Source organism: Centruroides vittatus, unplaced genomic scaffold, assembly GCF_030686945.1.
Source record: "Centruroides vittatus isolate TY-2023 unplaced genomic scaffold, ASM3068694v2 contig_1089, whole genome shotgun sequence".
NCBI classification, from domain to species: domain Eukaryota; kingdom Metazoa; phylum Arthropoda; class Arachnida; order Scorpiones; family Buthidae; genus Centruroides; species Centruroides vittatus.
Genome location: NW_027120700.1, coordinates 234,050 through 252,098, shown reverse-complemented (window position 1 = coordinate 252,098; position 18,049 = coordinate 234,050). Strand labels below are relative to the sequence as shown.

The following is an 18,049-nucleotide window of genomic DNA, read 5'->3' as shown; positions in this document are numbered from 1 at the left end:
TTGAAATTAAATTAATTACAGAACTACATACTTATAATTTATTTACGGACGTTTAACGAAATTTTTCAGGTTTGCTTAATATCAATAATCGTTCTAATCTGCAAGAAATAAGAATAGAAAATTATATTATTCATCCCGATTACAATAAAAAGACTCATGACTACGACATCGCATTGATTCAATTAAGCAGAGAAGCAGAATTCAATATGTATGTACGGCCCATCTGTTTAGCACCAATGGATTCAAGTAGGTTTTCCTATATAATTTTACTTTATAATTTTTGTTAAAAAATATAATAATAATAATTATTATTATTCTATAATTTAGTTTACTCGTTTTTCTTTAGATTTGCCCGAAAATTCAAAATTTTATCGAGAAGGTGAGAGAGCGGTTGCTATTGGTTGGGGTTACGACAAACCTACACGTGCGACCGTAGATTTAAGGCCTGTTAAACATTTAAAACGAGTGGAATTACCAATACAAAACGATATTACTTGCAAAAATAGTCTAAACGGCAAATATGAATTCACGGAAACCATGTTTTGTGCAGGAGCAGGAAAAGGTAAATATTTCTTATGGTATTAAAATTGTATAGTGTATTGCCGTAAATGTAGCGAGTTTTAAAAATAAAAATGGCCCGAATATAGAATTAAAATATCTGTTGAAAAATTAAAATGACAATTTCGTCATTCGTACCTTTTTTTCAGGAAAAAATGACACATGTAAAGGTGACAGTGGTGGACCTTTGATGCAGCCAATGAAAAATGATTTAGGTCAAAAATATTGGACTCAAGTAGGTATTATTAGCTGGGGTGTAGGATGTGCTCAAAAAGGAATGTACGGCTTCTACACTCACGTAGCAAGATTAAGAGAGTGGATAGATTCAACAATACAATAATAGATTATAATACTGTTTAAAAATTTATAATCTTTTTTTTTTTTTTGTAAATGAAGGACCGTAAATGAAAGTCAAATATAATTACTAAAACTACAAAATTATTTACAGAAAGTACATTTAATTGTTTATTATTGAATGTGCTTTATGAACACGATTTCGTATTTTAGTTCGTATCAAGCAAGACACAATAATTATTGACAATTTTGTGTATTGCGTGTTTCTACTTGTTTGCAGTTTATAATTTTTATCATTTGTATTATTTCTGGAATTATCAAATAAATAACGTATTTCACGTCATTTAATAATAATAATAATACTCAATAAGAATATTATTGCTTAGAATCACGAAAACAGCATCCTGTTCCAATTTTTCGAGTATTTTTTAAAATACGAAACATTTAAAAATATTTTGATAATTAATGAATTAATGACGGACGGGGTCCGAAATATCCGGAACGGGCCACTTCCAAAAAATTCCTGAGGTTTTTCCACCCGTCCAGATACATTTCCGGATTGTCCATAGCGGTAAACTTAACCTCTGCCGCTCGACATTTCAATTTACGAAAATGTAATTTTATGTAAAGTGAACATGTTTCAGAATGCATATATTCAACCTAATATGTATTTATGAAATATTGTGTACAGATTTTTTAACAATTGGAAGAGATTATAGGAAAATAATGAATGTAATTATTGCAGTGTATACTTTATTATAATATTGTAAGTGTTAAAATAGAGACTATAATGGCTATTGTCACAACATTCATAATAGAAAAAAATTTTGTAATATTGTTTAATCAATAATTCTGTCTGAATTTTTAACAAAACTTCGATTTTTTTTTTAAATGAAATTATGAATCGTAGAAATTGTAAACGTGATATCTACTGTAAATTAAAAAGGTATTAAAATTGTAAAAATTTTACTTATTTTTTGTTATGATTATTTTAATTAACATTCAGATATATTTTCTCTATATGTATGTATGTATATATATATATATATATATATATATATATATATACAGTCAAACCTGTTTTTATGCGGGGGATAGGGACCGCATTAAAAAAACGCATAAAAAAAATCTCAAAAAAACTTCACGAATGGCTGTAAATAATAGTTTTCGCGACACAATTTAAAAATATTTTTTTAATGCGGTCAACAGGGACCGCATAAAAAAAGTCTCACATAGAAAATAACTCAAAACCGTACGAAATAGAATTTATTGACAACAGATGTCAGCACTTGACTGCATCGTCTGGTCTATCGTCTGTTTTACATATTTTTGTCCAGGTGGTGTTTTGTTGACTTAAAAAGTAAATTATTTCATTTTTCGCATATTCATGCAATAATATTACTATAATAAGTGCATTTATGCTATAATAAGTTTATTTAGCTATAATAAGTCAACGTAAGACATGACGAATCTCACGAGACTAGTCGCCAACTATACCGCACAAATTAAAAATTCGCATTAAAAAAATCGCACATAAAAAGAGCGCATAAAAACAGGTTTGACTGTATATATATACAGTCGAACCTCTAATAACGGCCATCGCCTACCTCTAAACAGCGGTTATTTTTTCTTCGAACATCTTCGGCATGTCTATAAACATAAAACAGTAAATTACGATACGAGAATAAGATGTGTTAAAAAATAAAACAAAAGAGTTCTTACCATCTGAGATTTCAGAAAATATTTACATGTCCACTTGGTCCTCTTCGTGGTAAAGTTGGGGAGGGAGAAGAATCTCCCTCCCAAATGTTCCTACAAAACACAAAGACAGTGAGAAAAGGAGAAGTTGATTCATATATTACCTAAGGTGAAGATTATTACCTTTATCAGACAGTCTTTCTTCCCGAACAGTGTTATGAGAAGAGCGAAGGACCTGACCTACCCTAACTGGAAGCTCAGTCCTCATAACAGCTGTTTGGGAAGAAAGTCGACCGAATGTCGCGTCCGGTGAAGAAACGTGTCACGTTCGGGTGGTCACAATCGGGAGTCAAATCCGTTGGCGTCGACCGACCGTTCGGGAGACAAGTCCATGGGTCACGACCGGGTAAGAGAGGCTAAGTCCGGGAAAAGGTGTCGAGTCCGGTAAGAAAGTCGCATCCAGGTGAAGAAGAGGAAATCGAAGAGGATCACCGCCTAGCCAAGGGAACCGCAGCCGTCCGTAGCGACAAAACGGACACGGACAGCACGGTCCTTCAACTTCGGCGGCTCTCTCTTTCGCAGTGGCGTGCCGTCATTGGAAGCGATGGAAGCGCCGATTCCACCTTCCAATGACCTTCCCTTGAATTTTATAAAATATAAATTTTCATATTTTAACGTACTTTGAATTAATTAAAATTAATATTTTATTATAACTGCATTATGTATCTTTACAAATTTCTATACTACATGTGAAAAAAAAACGATAAGATTGCTATTGTATATTCGAATAATTCGGTGGCGGAAGGAATGTCGAAACCGGGTCAGTCTCCAATCAGCCAGATTATATAGGCATTAGCACATGCGGTTTACAGTGCACCAACCTCACCCGGTTTAGCTCACCCGGCTAAACCGGATAAGCGACACACTCGTAAAGAGTACAGCTTTATATCCCGGAGCGGTTGTGGGCTGTTAGCCACCTGCCTGTCAACTTCCAAGCAGCCAGATTATAGGCATTGGCGCATGCGCTTTACAGAGCACCAACGTCACCCGGTTTAGCTGGTGGATGCTTCACACATAAAGCTTCTAACTTTATATCCCGGACCGGTTGTGGGCTGTTTAGCCGCCTGCCTGCTAGATATTCGGCCGCTCTCGCCCGATTACGTGAATCACGAGTAGACTAGATCAACGGCGGGCAACCCCGGCCCGCGGGCCAGCTACGGCTCGCGAAAAGTTTCTATCCGGCCCGCGAGATCTTTAATAGATTATTAAATTGGAAAAATAACTAATTAATAGTTAATTTTCCAATTCTTTGTAATTTTCGAAAACGATAAGAGAAATAAATGTAGTATAAACTTTTTATTTATTTATTTCATATTTGCAGACTAAAAAAATTACGAGTCACAAAAAGGCGTCAATTAACTACTACGGCCCGCGGAAAAACGTAAAATTTATTCTGGCCCGTGTTATAAAAAAGGTTGCCCACCCTAGACTAGATTTATAACTTAACCCAACCGATAGGAGTTTACTGGCATGTTTTTATGATAGTTCTGTATAGTTGACGGGAGTTTAAAAAAATCCATTAAAATATTTGATATATTTATTCCGCTCTCCCATCTTATATTACTTACGGGTTTCAATGTTAAACCGGTGATATTACGATTATAGTATGTCCCATCTGTAAGGGAATGCAGAAAAAACGTGTACAATTCTTGTATAATGTTAAAAAATTAACTGTTACTTTGGCATCATTATTTACAACCAAATTTAATGAATGAGACGTACAATGGTACAAAAAAAGCTCTAGAATTTATTTTCCTTAAATGTACGATCTAAGTATCGGTTGTCATAAAAATTTCTTTCCACTTTTTTCCCAAGACTACAGATATTCGAGTACAAAGTAACTGGTTTCGAGTTATTTCTACTAAGAAGTAGTTAAATAATTAAGAGATTAGGGAATGGTGACATAAGTAAAACCCTGCTGACTTAAACAAAAGCTTAACCGAAGCAATTACTAGCTCAGTACAGTGGGGAACTGATTTCCGTGTACACCTGGTACTAAAACGAATTGCAGTAGTTAGAAAACAAATGACTATTAAGTTTAACATATTTACATCTATGGTGAGAAACGTTTAAAATTTACAACGGCCCTGTCGCGTCCTTTGAGATATACTAGTGATGCGACAAAAGAGGCATTTGACATTGACCGGTATCGGCACCCTCGGGATTTGTCATGCATGCATTCACTGTACACCTACCAAAATCGTCTCTGTTTCCATTCGTGAGCCACTCGCAGGGAGCAATTTTAACTCAGTGGATTGTTTAAATATTTAAAAATAAACAATATTTTATGTTATTTTTATATACGTTTCTTCGCAAAAGTATATTCATACAATTGAATATTTTGTACCAGGTATGTATAATTGTATATCCATCACAAATTTTATTTTACTAAGTAAGTTTTAATAATTTTATTTTTAATTTTAGCCCTTATATCATGGCTAGCGATTTAAACTGTAATTGTGATATTGAAAATTTACTTAAAAAAGTTTTGGCTCAAGACCATATAATGAAAAAGAAAACATTATTAAAAGAGAAAGACCAACGCCTAAATGAAATATAAGTACTTCGACAAAAAAATTTGTTCGACATTTTCACGATAAAATTTATCAAGACGTAAAATGGCTTTGTGGATGCATAAAAATGCAAAAATTGTTTTGTTGGCCTTGCCTATTATTTTCAAATGAAATTAGTGTGTGGAATAAGAATGGCTTTGACGATTTAAATAATTTGAGTAAAGCTAGAAAAAGACACGAAAATCGTAAATGTCACATCGATTCTTTCGTAAAATTGAAGCAATTTGGAAATCAAAATAGAATAGAATTTAACATTAGTAAACAATATAAAATTAATATTGAAAATTATAACAAGATAGTTACGGCTAATAGATATATTGTATCTAAATTAATAGATATTACATGCTTTTTAGCAAAGCAAGAATTGGCATTTAGAGGGCATAGGGAATGTATTGAATCTAATAACAGAGGTAATTATATTGAACTCGTTTCTTTATTAAGTACGTCAGATAATCAATTAAAAATGCATTTAGAGAAGTCTACAGTTTTTACTGGCTTATCGAACAAAATTCAAAATGAGCTCGTTAATTCGTTAGGAAACGTTTTATTGCAAGAAATTAAAAAAGAAATTGAAAACGCAAAATTTGTTGCTATAATTGTAGATGAAACAACGGACATTAGCCACAGAGCCCAGATGTCGACTGTATTTCGTTACGTGAAAGAAAACGGTAACGTCGAAGAAAGATTTGTGGGCTTTACTGATGCGAGTGAGAACAGAGACGCAAATTCGTTATTCACTCACATTAAGAGTTACTTAGACGAATTTCAATGCACTAAAAAATTAGTGGCACAAACATACGACGGTGCTGCCGTAATGGCCGGACAACATAATGGTGTCCGAGCTAAAATTAAAGAAATATCCAAACATGCTATTTTCGTACACTGTTATGCTCACAGATTGAACCTAGTTTTCTCTCAATCTGTTGGATATATAAAAGAATGTAAAATATTTTTTCAAACTATGACAGGATTTTCTTCATTTTTTTCTAAATCTTCTAAAAGATCTCACGCCTTAGACCTAGAAGTCAATAAGCGTTTTCCTTCAGCCACACCTATTAGATGGAATTACAATAGCAGGATTGTAAACTGCGTTATGGAGTATAAAGAAGAATTAAAACTTTTGTTGTTGAATATGGTTGAAAGTCCAGAACAATGGGATTCTGATACTACAATTGCCGCAAGAGGATTATACCATTATTTAATAGATTTTGATTTTCACTTTTTATTACTAGTTTTTCATCAAATATTTGCACATTCAGATATCCTTTTTGATATATTACAAAAAAAATTTTAATATAGCATATTGTATTACTAGAATAAATCACTTTATTGATTTTTTACGACAGAAAAGAAATGATTTTGATTTGATTTGGGACGCTTTGAAAAAAGATGAAACTTTTTTAGAAATTCAACCAAAAAGAGGAATGAGACATACTGATATTGAGTCTAAAAAGGATTTATATAGACGTCTGTTTTATGAAATAATGGATACATTGATACAAAATTGTATTGACAGATTTGCCGACATAAAATCTCTAGAATTTTTATCACTTTTAGATTTTAATAATTTTAAATATTATGAAAAACAATTTCCCGAAGAGAGTTTTAATGCTTTACGTAAATTTTATGGAGAATTTTTTAATTTATGTAAATTACGTAGTGAATTGCAATATTTATATTCGTGTCCGGACTATATTGGCAAGTCACTCTTAGACATAAAAAATATTATAATTAATGATGACCTAAACAAAGACGTACTAATAGAATTATATGGTTTAATATCATTAATTTTTACAATACCATCTACCAGTGCGTCTGTTGAGCGTAGTTTTTCAACAATGAAGCGAATTCATACATTCGCCAGGAACACTCAGTCGGAGGAAAGATTGTCGTCACTAGCGTTGCTTTCTATAGAAAAAGAACTTTTAAATACGTTGATGGAATCAACGACGAGTGACTTTTATGATAAAGTAATTAACGACTTTGCGGGAAAACATCGCCGAATAGAGTTAATTTATAGAAAATAAAAAAAAGAAACAAGTTTTTCTATAATTGTATTATGTATGTATTATTTGTATTTTAGAATTAAAGTACATAAATTGTTTATTTTTGTCATTCGCACGTACGAATGGACCCTAGACCATCACTGACGCGCAATTAACTGATTGCCCCTGAAAGTCGGCTTCTTACAGAAACACAGCTTCCCTATCATCAAATGTCACGGCACGCCACTGCTCTTTCGAATTCCTCCCCGTCGACTTCGGCGGCTCTCTCCTTCGACTCCTCCCCGTTCCGACTTCGGCAAGACGGTGGCGTCGCCGTCGCGGACGAACGGCAGAACGCGACCAACCAGAAAATGTCAACTCGGAGGAGTTGTCATTTTCTGCATCCTCCACAGCAAGGTCTGTGGCCGGATGACTCCCGAAGACCTTGGCCGAGTGCACTGGACTCAGGGTGTAGCGTCGCATGATCCCGACTCTGAGAGGATGCCACGCCACGCCGCACTTGGGGGAAGGTCTTCTTCACCCGCTGCCTCTCGAGCCCCCGCTCCTCCAACGGAACGGAACGATAGACTCGTTTCCGCGTCATCCGAGGAACTCCCTCCCTCCGGCGCCACCGCATTCTTTCGTCGGAACTGAGCTCCGGCGCAACCAGTCCGGCTTTTCTGTTTCGGCGTCACACGAAAACACAAATATGGTGATATACTTGTAACGTTTTGTCTAAAACAGCTTAAAACACTCAGACTCGTGAAACATTATCATTTAGTTTGAGTTCAAATGCAGATAAAGAATTCCCTATTCATAAAAGTACAAAATGAAGAACGTTTTAGTAATTTCGACTAGAATTGTCTCAGTCATGGGTATTTGCAAGAGGTCATTCGGGCACTTTCCTCTCCCAGTAAAACGTTCCATAAATTATAAAATGATGATCCATCTTCCCAAATACATCATTATCAAGAAGTTCCAATTTTTACTAACAGAGAGCATGTAGTGTATAGTAATGAATCTGGAGTTTGTAAGGAAACATGGCGAATTCCGCAGTCCTCAGACACTTGCGTGTGTGCTCTTATGGTTTCATTTATAATTATTAAAACACTGGATGCTTATATCTTACCAGACTTATTACTGAACACTTTATTTTTCTGTAACACTGATTGCCCACGCTTCAACCAAATATGCGACACTGCTCTCGGCTACTAAACTGAATTCAGTATAGCAACGTTCAACTTTTCAAAAATCCCGAAGAGGTTACGGCGTGTAGATTTGCCTTATTTTTCGTATATTCAATATTATTGTAAAAGGAAAAAGAAATGCAAGTATAACGTTAAAGACAAGTTTTTGTATGTGTATAAGCCTTATTAAAACATGTAATGATGTTGTAATAAGGTAGATAATTAATAGTTTAATTGCAAAGAAATCAACAAACTAAATATAAGGTTTATAAATTTTACAACTCTATACGAAATGTCGAGTGAAGTCGGATTAAACTACCGAACATGTACGAAGCGGGCTCTTGCTATTTACAGGGGGTGATTTGCTAATTATGACTCAAATTCGCGATATCTTTCGTTCTAGTTGTCGAATATAAATCAAATTTTGAAAACTTGGTAGGCGTTGCTTTTCTTTGCATTCTAAAAACGTTTGAGTTCGATTGTTTTAAAAGTGAAGGCAGCAGTTGCGAGCGAAGTTGAGCGCATCAAGCTTCTTTTCGAAGGTCTTTCATCCCACGCTATCGTAAAAGCCCTCAAGAAGAATGGAATTGAAGTTTTCCAGTCTACAGTCATCTTCTCTAAACTAATACTTGTAATCGCCGGAGGTCGATTGCGTTCGCAAACACCCTCGATAAAGAGATAGGGTTTCCTTCGATGACGTGCCACCAATCGTTACATCTTCGGAAATCGTTATTTTTAGGTCTTCAATTTCGTAATTCGATTTTTCAACGGATACCCAGCCAAACTGTAAGTTGTGTCTGATCTTGTGTGACCACATGTACCGTCTGGTATTGGATCGTAAATAACGCGCACAAAGGCAACCGAAAAGAAACGTTTACTGGAAAATCGCTTGAATTTTCGCGCGGAAAGACGTTGTTGTCAAGTGTAAAATTTGGCGCGAAACCTAAGCAAGAAACGAAAAAAACGGTGTCGTTGCAAACAGAAACGATCGCATCAGTATTCACACGTATCTGGTGTGTGAAATTTATCTCAAAGAAATTCGCTGTATTCAAAGTAGCGACAGACGCATTGTAATTGAAGTCAGGAGAAGACGAACGATCAGTTGACTGCTCTAGTCGCTGCAAGAGAAAACAAAAACATTGACTACATAGACGAAAGGTTATATGAGTGCACAACGCAACATTTGGCTATTGCACTAGCCTGTTTGAAAACGAAACCGGAGCACGACTGCAATGGGAAAAAAAGGTAGGGTGGCCGAGTGGTCTAAGGCTCTGGTTTTAGGTATCAGTCTCTTAGGAGTCGTGGGTTCGAATCCCACCCCTGCCACTTTCACAGCGTTTAATGGTTTTTCGTTTTAATGAAGTTTCGGGAGATCTTTGCTCTCGACTTTGGAAATGCCTTAGTTTATTTTAGCTTACGTCTTTCGTTTTCCCTTTTACAATCAAATTTCTTTTTCATATCAACACTTTAGTAATGAACGTTGTGGAAGCGAAATCGTAATATTAGTTTGGTGGGTTAAACTGTTAAAGAAAGTGATTTAGCTTAAGCAAAATCCGAAATTACTGAATGAGACCGTCAGATGAGGTGTTGTAAAAGAGAAAATCTGAGAGAAGTTAATCACAATGCATGTGCAAACGGTGCCCACTGATACAAAAGGTGAGGAAGATGTTAATTGCTAAAACGGACTACAGTGAATAGTAACATACGAAGTTCTAAAGATAGAAGGTTAAGAATAGTTCAGATAAGTCTATTAATGATACATGGTATTTCCGCACTGTGTAAAATACTAGAGAAAGTAAACACAGAAAAACACCAATTTCAAGCATTAAAAAGCGAATAAGGAATGAAACAAATAGAGAGTGGCAAGATAGATAGTTGAACGTTAATAAAGGGCAACATACGTTCTGGCTCCTCCCAAGTATTGAAAAACGAATAAAAGATTTACGATGACTTTTAGTTGATTTTATAAGCAGCCAGTTGTATACGGGACACTGCAAGAATAATGACTACATAAAAAGAATTGGCAGAAGACAGACTGCAGCTTGCGACTGCCGTGAAGAAGAACAGAATTTAAATCACCCTATTCTTTGACTGCTACAGATATGAGAGAAAGAACAGAACTTTTCTTACTATACCAGCACTTCTGTTATACACCCAACCCCGGACTGAGTAAGATTTTGCTTTGTATTAAATTGTATAACCTAATACAAACCAAAATCTTACTCAGAAACTTAAGATCCTTCCAAAGAAAATTCTAATGTTGAGGCTAGAAAGACAAGCTACCTTCCTTTGCCTAAATATCGAGAAGCGGTCGGAATTGTATTGTAAAATATAAGGAAAAAATCGTGCACGTATGTTTAATTAAATGTTTTCTATAATTTTATATTTGTTATAAAGGAAATTTTATTTTCTGAAAGTTAAATAAAGAGAACGTTTTCCTTGTGGTGAGATAGTAGGACAAGGATGACCCTGATTATCGAATAGGGGAAATGATGACCATCTAATGAAAAAAAAAGTAAAAATTTCAGCTGAGGTAATTATGCGCTAGTATCGTTGGCCTGTTTCGCCTCACGTTGACTGTCGTCTGCTGCTGACTGCACGCACTAGGTTTTAGAAAAAAGGCCACCTTCTTGTCTTCTTAATTGATGCGGCATTTGTCAGAAGCGCTCGAGTGGTAGGGTGGCCGAGCGGTCTAAGGCGCTGGTTTAAGGCACCAGTCTCTTCGGAGGCGTGGGTTCGAATCCCACCCCTGCCAACAGGATTTTTTGCGCATTCTTGAAACGCGAAGCTTTCTTTTAACCCCTCCACCTTATTTAAACTAAAAATTTTTACGCTTTTTCACAGTCATATTTAATAAATGCTGATGCGTAGCGCTTAGAAACAGTTTGTCTGCAAAAGTTTCTGTTATTTCAGTTTTCCACCATAAAGTGTAGAATTGGCATTCGCTTCAGAAATCTTTCCGATAACCTTAGATTTCTAAGCTCGAATCGGATGCAGTGTCGACCCGAGTATCGATTGCAATAAACGCATTGTGCAAACGTAGCAATGCAATCGTTTTTCGTTTGTACATTTTTGTACGAATTGACAAAAACGACGATTTGATTTGCATATATCGACGCAAAACTAGATATAAAAAAAGCGATTTAATTGGCAGGGGTGGGATTCGAACCCACGCCTCCGAAGAGACTGGTGCCTTAAACCAGCGCCTTAGACCGCTCGGCCACCCTACCGACTTCTTACACCGTTACCAAAATTGTAACTGTGCATGCTGACTGACACCGAGAAAACAAGGGATAAAGTTCTATAGTAACGAAACCTTTGCCACAGAAATTGACTACGGGTAATTAATTCTCTGCGAGTATGTATGGCCTCGGATTTGTTCCGTGCCGAGAGGTCTGTAGTACTACTGCAGACCTTTAAACGTCTGTTTTTATTTTTATTTTTATTTCATTTTATATACAGTAGAGCATCGATTATCCGACTCAATTGGGGACTGGGGTTGGTCGGATAACTGAAAAAACGGATAACCGAAAAGTATGAAAAATACATTATTAGTATAGTATATTAGTATATCCCATGTAATTAGTATATTAGTATATTGCTATTAACCTACTTCTCATTGAATTTTCATCGATGTTAAGCTTAACAAAATTTTTTTAAAATAATAATCGTCGCTATTGTATCGTTAAAAATTATTTTTTTATTTTGCACAAAATAAATACAAAAATTAAAAAAAATTGAAAATTAAGCCTGGTTTAAATACTGGCATCCCTTTCATGGTCGAACCAATGTTGCCAGCCAAAGCATGCAAACATTTAACAAAAATGATATTAAAGTAGCCAAGACATAGCCAAATATTGTAGCGCAGCGCCACATCACCAGCGGACACTTGAATTTTCCAACTTGAACGCGGTCGGTTAACCGATGTGACGGTTGATTGGGGTCAGATAATCGATGCTCTACTGTATTATTTTTTGAAATATACTAATGTGGGCCGGGGTTGCCTATCTATGATATAATATATAAACATGTAGTTCATTAAATTGTCTCTACTTGACTGAAATTTTTGAAAGTAAAATAATAGGAAATTTTCGTTCGTTGTCCACAGAAAGCAGTTTTCACTTAAGCAAGATAAACATACATAAACAGTCATATTTCTATACAGGATTCGCACTCTTCTAATAAACACAGGTGTTCGCTAAATACAAGCTTTACATATCAATAATATTCATTAAAGATAATATTTATTCCAGAAATGATATATATATATATATATATAATTTGCGATACGATTTTATCTTAATTAATTTTCATAAAACATAAACATGCTTTATGTTTTATGTAAATTAAAGGCGTCTCTCTCTCATTTTTGCCTCAACGGGCGCGATGCCAAATTGTTGGCATATTATGTCATTAGTGTTAATTACCCTGCGTTAGGCGCGCGGGGTGCAGTTGCACCCCAAACACTTTTAAACGCGTGTATTTTCTTATGTAATGAATGCTAAAAAATGATGCCCTCGGTACCTTCCTTCAAAGTACTGAAGATCGCACTGAAAAAGTTAAAAATTCCAGGAAATAAAACTTTTCATAAAAAAACACAGCAAAATGCATGGGGTGCACCCGCACCCCCGCGCCTAACGGAGGAAGTTTATTAGCGCGACCACTGGATGGGGTGGAGCCGAGTTAGTGTACTGTGTACTGAAAAAACGGTCATTGCCTGGTATCGAATCAGTCATAATACAAATGACGAATAAGAGCATAGAAGGCGTATAAATAAGATTTTTAAGGCCAATTAACGGAAAGAAGGTGTCCCATGGACTTAGCATTGAAAGTTTGAAAAGTGGAGTTTTCTGGAAATATTTATTGCTAAATTATCTTGAAAACATGTTTATTGTCTAAATAACGTCAAACAATTTTTCGTTACCAAATTAGAAGTAAAAAAACGATTAAAACAAGCGATTTTATAGCGACTGTTTACATAAGTGAAAGTGGTAGTCTGCGGGGGGGTGGCATTTCGCGGGAATTTTACCGACAATTGTTTTTACTTTTGGATCTAATAACAGACAAAGAAAGTAACCAATTAGTGTAAAAGAAGTTAACTATCGATGTTATCTGCCGATAATCCGCCTTTTTATCTCTAGCTCTTTATCAATGAAACAACCCGAACACTCGCTTCCCACAAATCCAACCCCTGGGTCCTCGTCCCGGGAAGTGGAAACGCCAATTTTAAAGATTGAAAGACTTTAAATTGGCGGCCGAAGGGGCTCTGGTAATCACATATCTTGCATGGATTAAATAGAATTTCAGACATTAGCATCAATAATCGTTTTGTGATAAATTTTTCTGTTAAATTTAGTGTTGCAAGAAATTATCTGCGCACAAATCTCGCTCGTATTTCAGAATTGCTAACTCTTACCTAAGATCATCAATTAAAGATCTTCGTGCTCATCCTATATTTCATCACACTTGCAATATGGCAGCTGGTGATTCTTTGTTGTTTTGTTTATACAGGGCCGTTTTAATCTTACCCATCGTCGGTTTCTGAAGATCCACAATTTGGGCTGCTGGACTGTCTTGACACATCAGATACAGATAGCCCCGGGTTTTTCAACAGCCGGAAATCGATCTCAGAACGGTTGACTGAAGTCTTAATCGCTCAGTGGCGTGCCGTGACATTTGATGATAGGGAAGCTGTGTTTCTGTAAGAAGCCGACTTTCAGGGGCAACCAATTAATTGAGCGTCAGGGGCCGTTCGTATTCGTTTGTTCGATAAGCCAGTAAAATCCGTATACTTCTTTAAATGTATTTTTAATAGATTATCTGACGTACTGTACTTAATAAATAAGAAAGTTCAATATAATTACCTCCGTTATTAGATTCAATAAATTCCCTACACCCTCTAAATGTCAATTCTTGCTTTGAGAAAAAACATATAACATCTATTAATTTAGATATATCTATTAATCGTAATTATCTTGTTATAATTTTCAATATTTATTTTATATTGTCTACCAATGTTAAATTCTATTCCTTTTTGATTTCCAAATTGCTTCAATTTTACGAAAGAATCGTCATTCGTCATAAATTTTATCGTCAAAATGTCGAAATTTTTTGTTGACGTATTTATATTTAATTTAGGCATTGGTCTTTCTCTTTTAATAATGTTTTCTTTTTCATTATATGGTCTTGAGCCAAAACTTTTTTAAATAAATTTTTGAATCACTAGCCACGATATAAGAACTAAAATTAAAATTATCAGAAAAACTTACTTGGTAAAACAAAATGTGTGACGAATATACATACCTAGTACAAAAAATTCTTCAATTGTATGAATATACTTTTAATGAAACTTGTCATTAAATATAACTTTGTGAAGAAACGTACATAAAAATAACAAAATATTCTTTACTTTTTAAATCTTAAAACAATCCACTTAGTGAAATACTGTAGCTCCCTACGAGTGGCTAATGAATGGAATCGGAGACGGTCCAGGTAGGTGTGTCCGTGCCAAATCCCGAGGGTGCCGATACCGGTCAATGTCAAATGCATCTTTTGTCGCGTCACTAGTATATCTCAAAGGACGCGACAGGGTTGTTGTAGATTTTAAACGTTTTTCACCATAGCTGTAAAAATCTAAATATGTTAAACTTAACAGATTGTCCGTCGTTCGTTTTCTAACTAATTCGTTTTAGGACCAAGTGTTCACAGCAATTTCTAAAATTTACAACTTTTCAGTCACTCTCATTGAACTGGAAAAATTTCTGTCTTTATTACATCTAATATTATGAAGAGATCAGACCCCACTGTACTCGGCAAGAGATTGGTTCAATTAAGCTTCTGTTTAAGTAAAATTCTGGCTCTTTCATCAGGGTTTTATTTATGTTTCTAATTCCCTAATCGCTTAATTATTTAACTACTTCTTAAGTAGAAATAATTGAAACCAGGTACTTTGTACTCGAATATCTGTAGTCTTGGCAAAGAAGTGGAAAGAATTTTTATGACAACCGATACATAAATCGTAAATTTAAGGAAAATAAATTCTAGAGCTTTTTTGTACCTTGTGCGTTTCATTCATTAAATTTGGTTGTAAATGATGATGCTGTAGACTCCGCAAGCACGTGGTTTGCGGGTATGAAAGAAAGTGGAAATGAATAGTCGGTAGAAGCGTATAGATAAACAAACAAAGGTTTATTAATTACACACACAAAAAAGGGGGATTGATCGCCTGATTTAAACAGGCAAACAGCGTTCTTAACAAAAATAAGGATGACAATAACACTATGATTACAACAGTAATTAATCACGAGACTAAAACTAATACGCGATTAAACCTTAAAAAACTATACAAACATTTACAAGATGGTAGATACCGTCGCCGTATTTCGTGGGACACGTTGTTACAAAATGAGATTCTTCTCACTGGTTCTTGTTTTTTCTCTTCCTGATCGGCTGCTCTGCTTCGAATCCTTTCTCTCGTCTCTTCACCGCTCCAGATCCCCGATCCACGAAAAAGAAAAAATCCCTCGACACGTGGAAGTCACCCGATTTTATCTCCCACCATCCGGGAGCTTTTTCTTTTCCTCCCACGTGATCCTCCAAATAGCCAATCAAAAACCGCGGCACAGCAATGACGACAACAGACGGTACGGTACACAACAAAATGGCTGTGCGTTACATCTAAAACCCGATACAAAAACATATACGCGACGCGACATAAACGAAAAAACAAACATATAAAATAGAACAATCGAACAAAAAAAAATACATAAATATATACATATAGTTAATAGCGGCGAAGTGCTACAATGCCAAAGTAACCATTAATTTTTTAACATTGTACAAGAATTGTACACGTTTTATCTGCATCCGCTTACAGATGGGACATACTAAATCGTAATATCACCGGTTTAATATTGAAATCCGTAAGTAATATAAAATGCGAGAGTGGAATAAACGCGGAATAAATGTATCAAATATTTAAATGGATTTTTTTAAAACTCCTGTCAACTATAAAAAACTATCATAAAAACATGCCAGTAAATTCCTATCGGTTGGGTTAAGTTATAAATCTAGTCTACAGTGGGCAACCTTTTTTATAACGTGGGCCAGAATAAATTTTACGTTTTTATTCCGCGGGCCGTAGTAGTTAATTGACGCTTTCTTGTGACTCGTAATTTTTTTAGTCTGCAAATATGAAATAAATAAATAAAAAGTTAATTACTACATTTATTTCTCTTATCGTTTTCGAAAATTACAAAGAATTGGAAAAATAACTATTAATTAGTTATTTTTCCAATTTAATAATCTATTAAAGATCTCGCGGGCCGGATAGAAACTTTTCGCCAGCCGTAGCTGGCCCGCGGCCGGGGTTGTCCGCCGTTGATCTAGTCTGCTCGTGATTCACATAATCGGGCGAGGGTGGCCGAATATCTAGCAGGCGGCTAACAGCCCACAACCGCTCCGGGATATAAAGTCGCGACTCTTTACGCGTGTGTCGCTTCTACCAGCTAAACCGTGATGTTGGTGCTCTGTAAAGCGCATGCGCCAATGCCTATAATCTGGCTGCTTGGAAGTTGACAGGCAGGTGGCTAACAGCCCACAACCGCTCCGGATATAAAGTAGGACGCTTTATGCGTGTGTCGCTTCTACCAGCTAAACCGGGTGAGGTTGGTGCTCTGTAAACCGCATGTGACAATGCCTATATAATCTGGCTGATTGGAAACTGACCCGGTTTCGACACTCCTTCCGCCACCGAATCATTCGAATATACAATAGCAATCTTATCGTTTTTTTCACATGTAGTATAGAAATTTGTAAAAGATACATAATGCAGTTATAATAAAATATTAATTTTAATTAATGCAAAGTACGTTAAAATATGAAAATTTATATTTTATTAAAATACAAGGGAAGGTCATTGCAAGGTGGAATCGGCGCTTCCATCGCTTCCGATGACGGCACGCCACTGCATGTACCTAAAATCGAAAATCTACCGGACTGTGGTACGACCCGTCGCTCTCTATGGTTCCGAAGACTGGCCATCAACGATAACAACCGAACGGCGTCTCCATTCCATGCAGATGCGCATGGCTCGCAGGACGCTTGGTGTTTCCCTCCTCGACTTTAACACTAATGACATAATATGCCAACAATTTGGCATTGCGCCCATTGAGGCAAAAATGAGAGAGAGACGCCTTTAATTTACATAAAACATAAAGCATGTTTATGTTTTATGTAAATTAATTAAGATAAAATCATATCGCAAATATTATAAATTATATATCATTTCTGGAATAAATATTATCTTTAATGAATATTATTGATATGTAAAGCCAGGGGTGGACTGGCCTTAAAATTTTTGTGTGAAAAAAATTATTACCGGCCCAGCCATAAATTAAAAAAAATCTCTTTTTTTTTATTCATATTTAAAGATGCAAAAATGACTCAACCCAAGGGCCAACTCTAGTTGCGTCGAATATATGTACGAAGCGGGCTCTTGATATTTAGTACGATTACAAACGACTAGATGTCAATATTTTAAATTTTTATTTTATATAGCGTTATATTGTTTTGTAATATTTTGTGCAACGCCGCAGGTTGCCCATCTACAAGCAACGCCGTGGGTGAATGGCAAACTAAAGATTAATTAGCTGAACCTAAAGAATAGATTATTTTTAATTAAATCGTTTGGAAT

General features: G+C 35.6%; 1 protein-coding gene and 3 non-coding genes across 4 annotated transcripts in view; 3 read left to right on the top strand and 1 right to left on the bottom strand.

The window, feature by feature from the left end:
* LOC136975312 (sushi, von Willebrand factor type A, EGF and pentraxin domain-containing protein 1-like) overlaps positions 1-18,049 on the top strand; it is a 55,316-nt gene that overhangs the window by 12,648 nt on the left and 24,619 nt on the right. The window contains exons 16-19 of the mRNA XM_067270369.1: positions 70-246; positions 347-562; positions 708-896; positions 5,786-6,124. Of these exons, the coding sequence (XP_067126470.1) occupies positions 70-246; positions 347-562; positions 708-896; positions 5,786-6,124 (921 nt within the window). The remainder of the gene's footprint in view (positions 1-69; positions 247-346; positions 563-707; positions 897-5,785; positions 6,125-18,049) is intronic.
* TRNAL-UAG (transfer RNA leucine (anticodon UAG)) lies at positions 9,600-9,681 on the top strand. The gene has a single exon. It is a non-coding gene; the product is annotated as a tRNA-Leu (tRNA).
* On the top strand, positions 11,029-11,110 carry TRNAL-AAG (transfer RNA leucine (anticodon AAG)). The gene has a single exon. It is a non-coding gene; the product is annotated as a tRNA-Leu (tRNA).
* On the bottom strand, positions 11,504-11,585 carry TRNAL-AAG (transfer RNA leucine (anticodon AAG)). The gene has a single exon. It is a non-coding gene; the product is annotated as a tRNA-Leu (tRNA).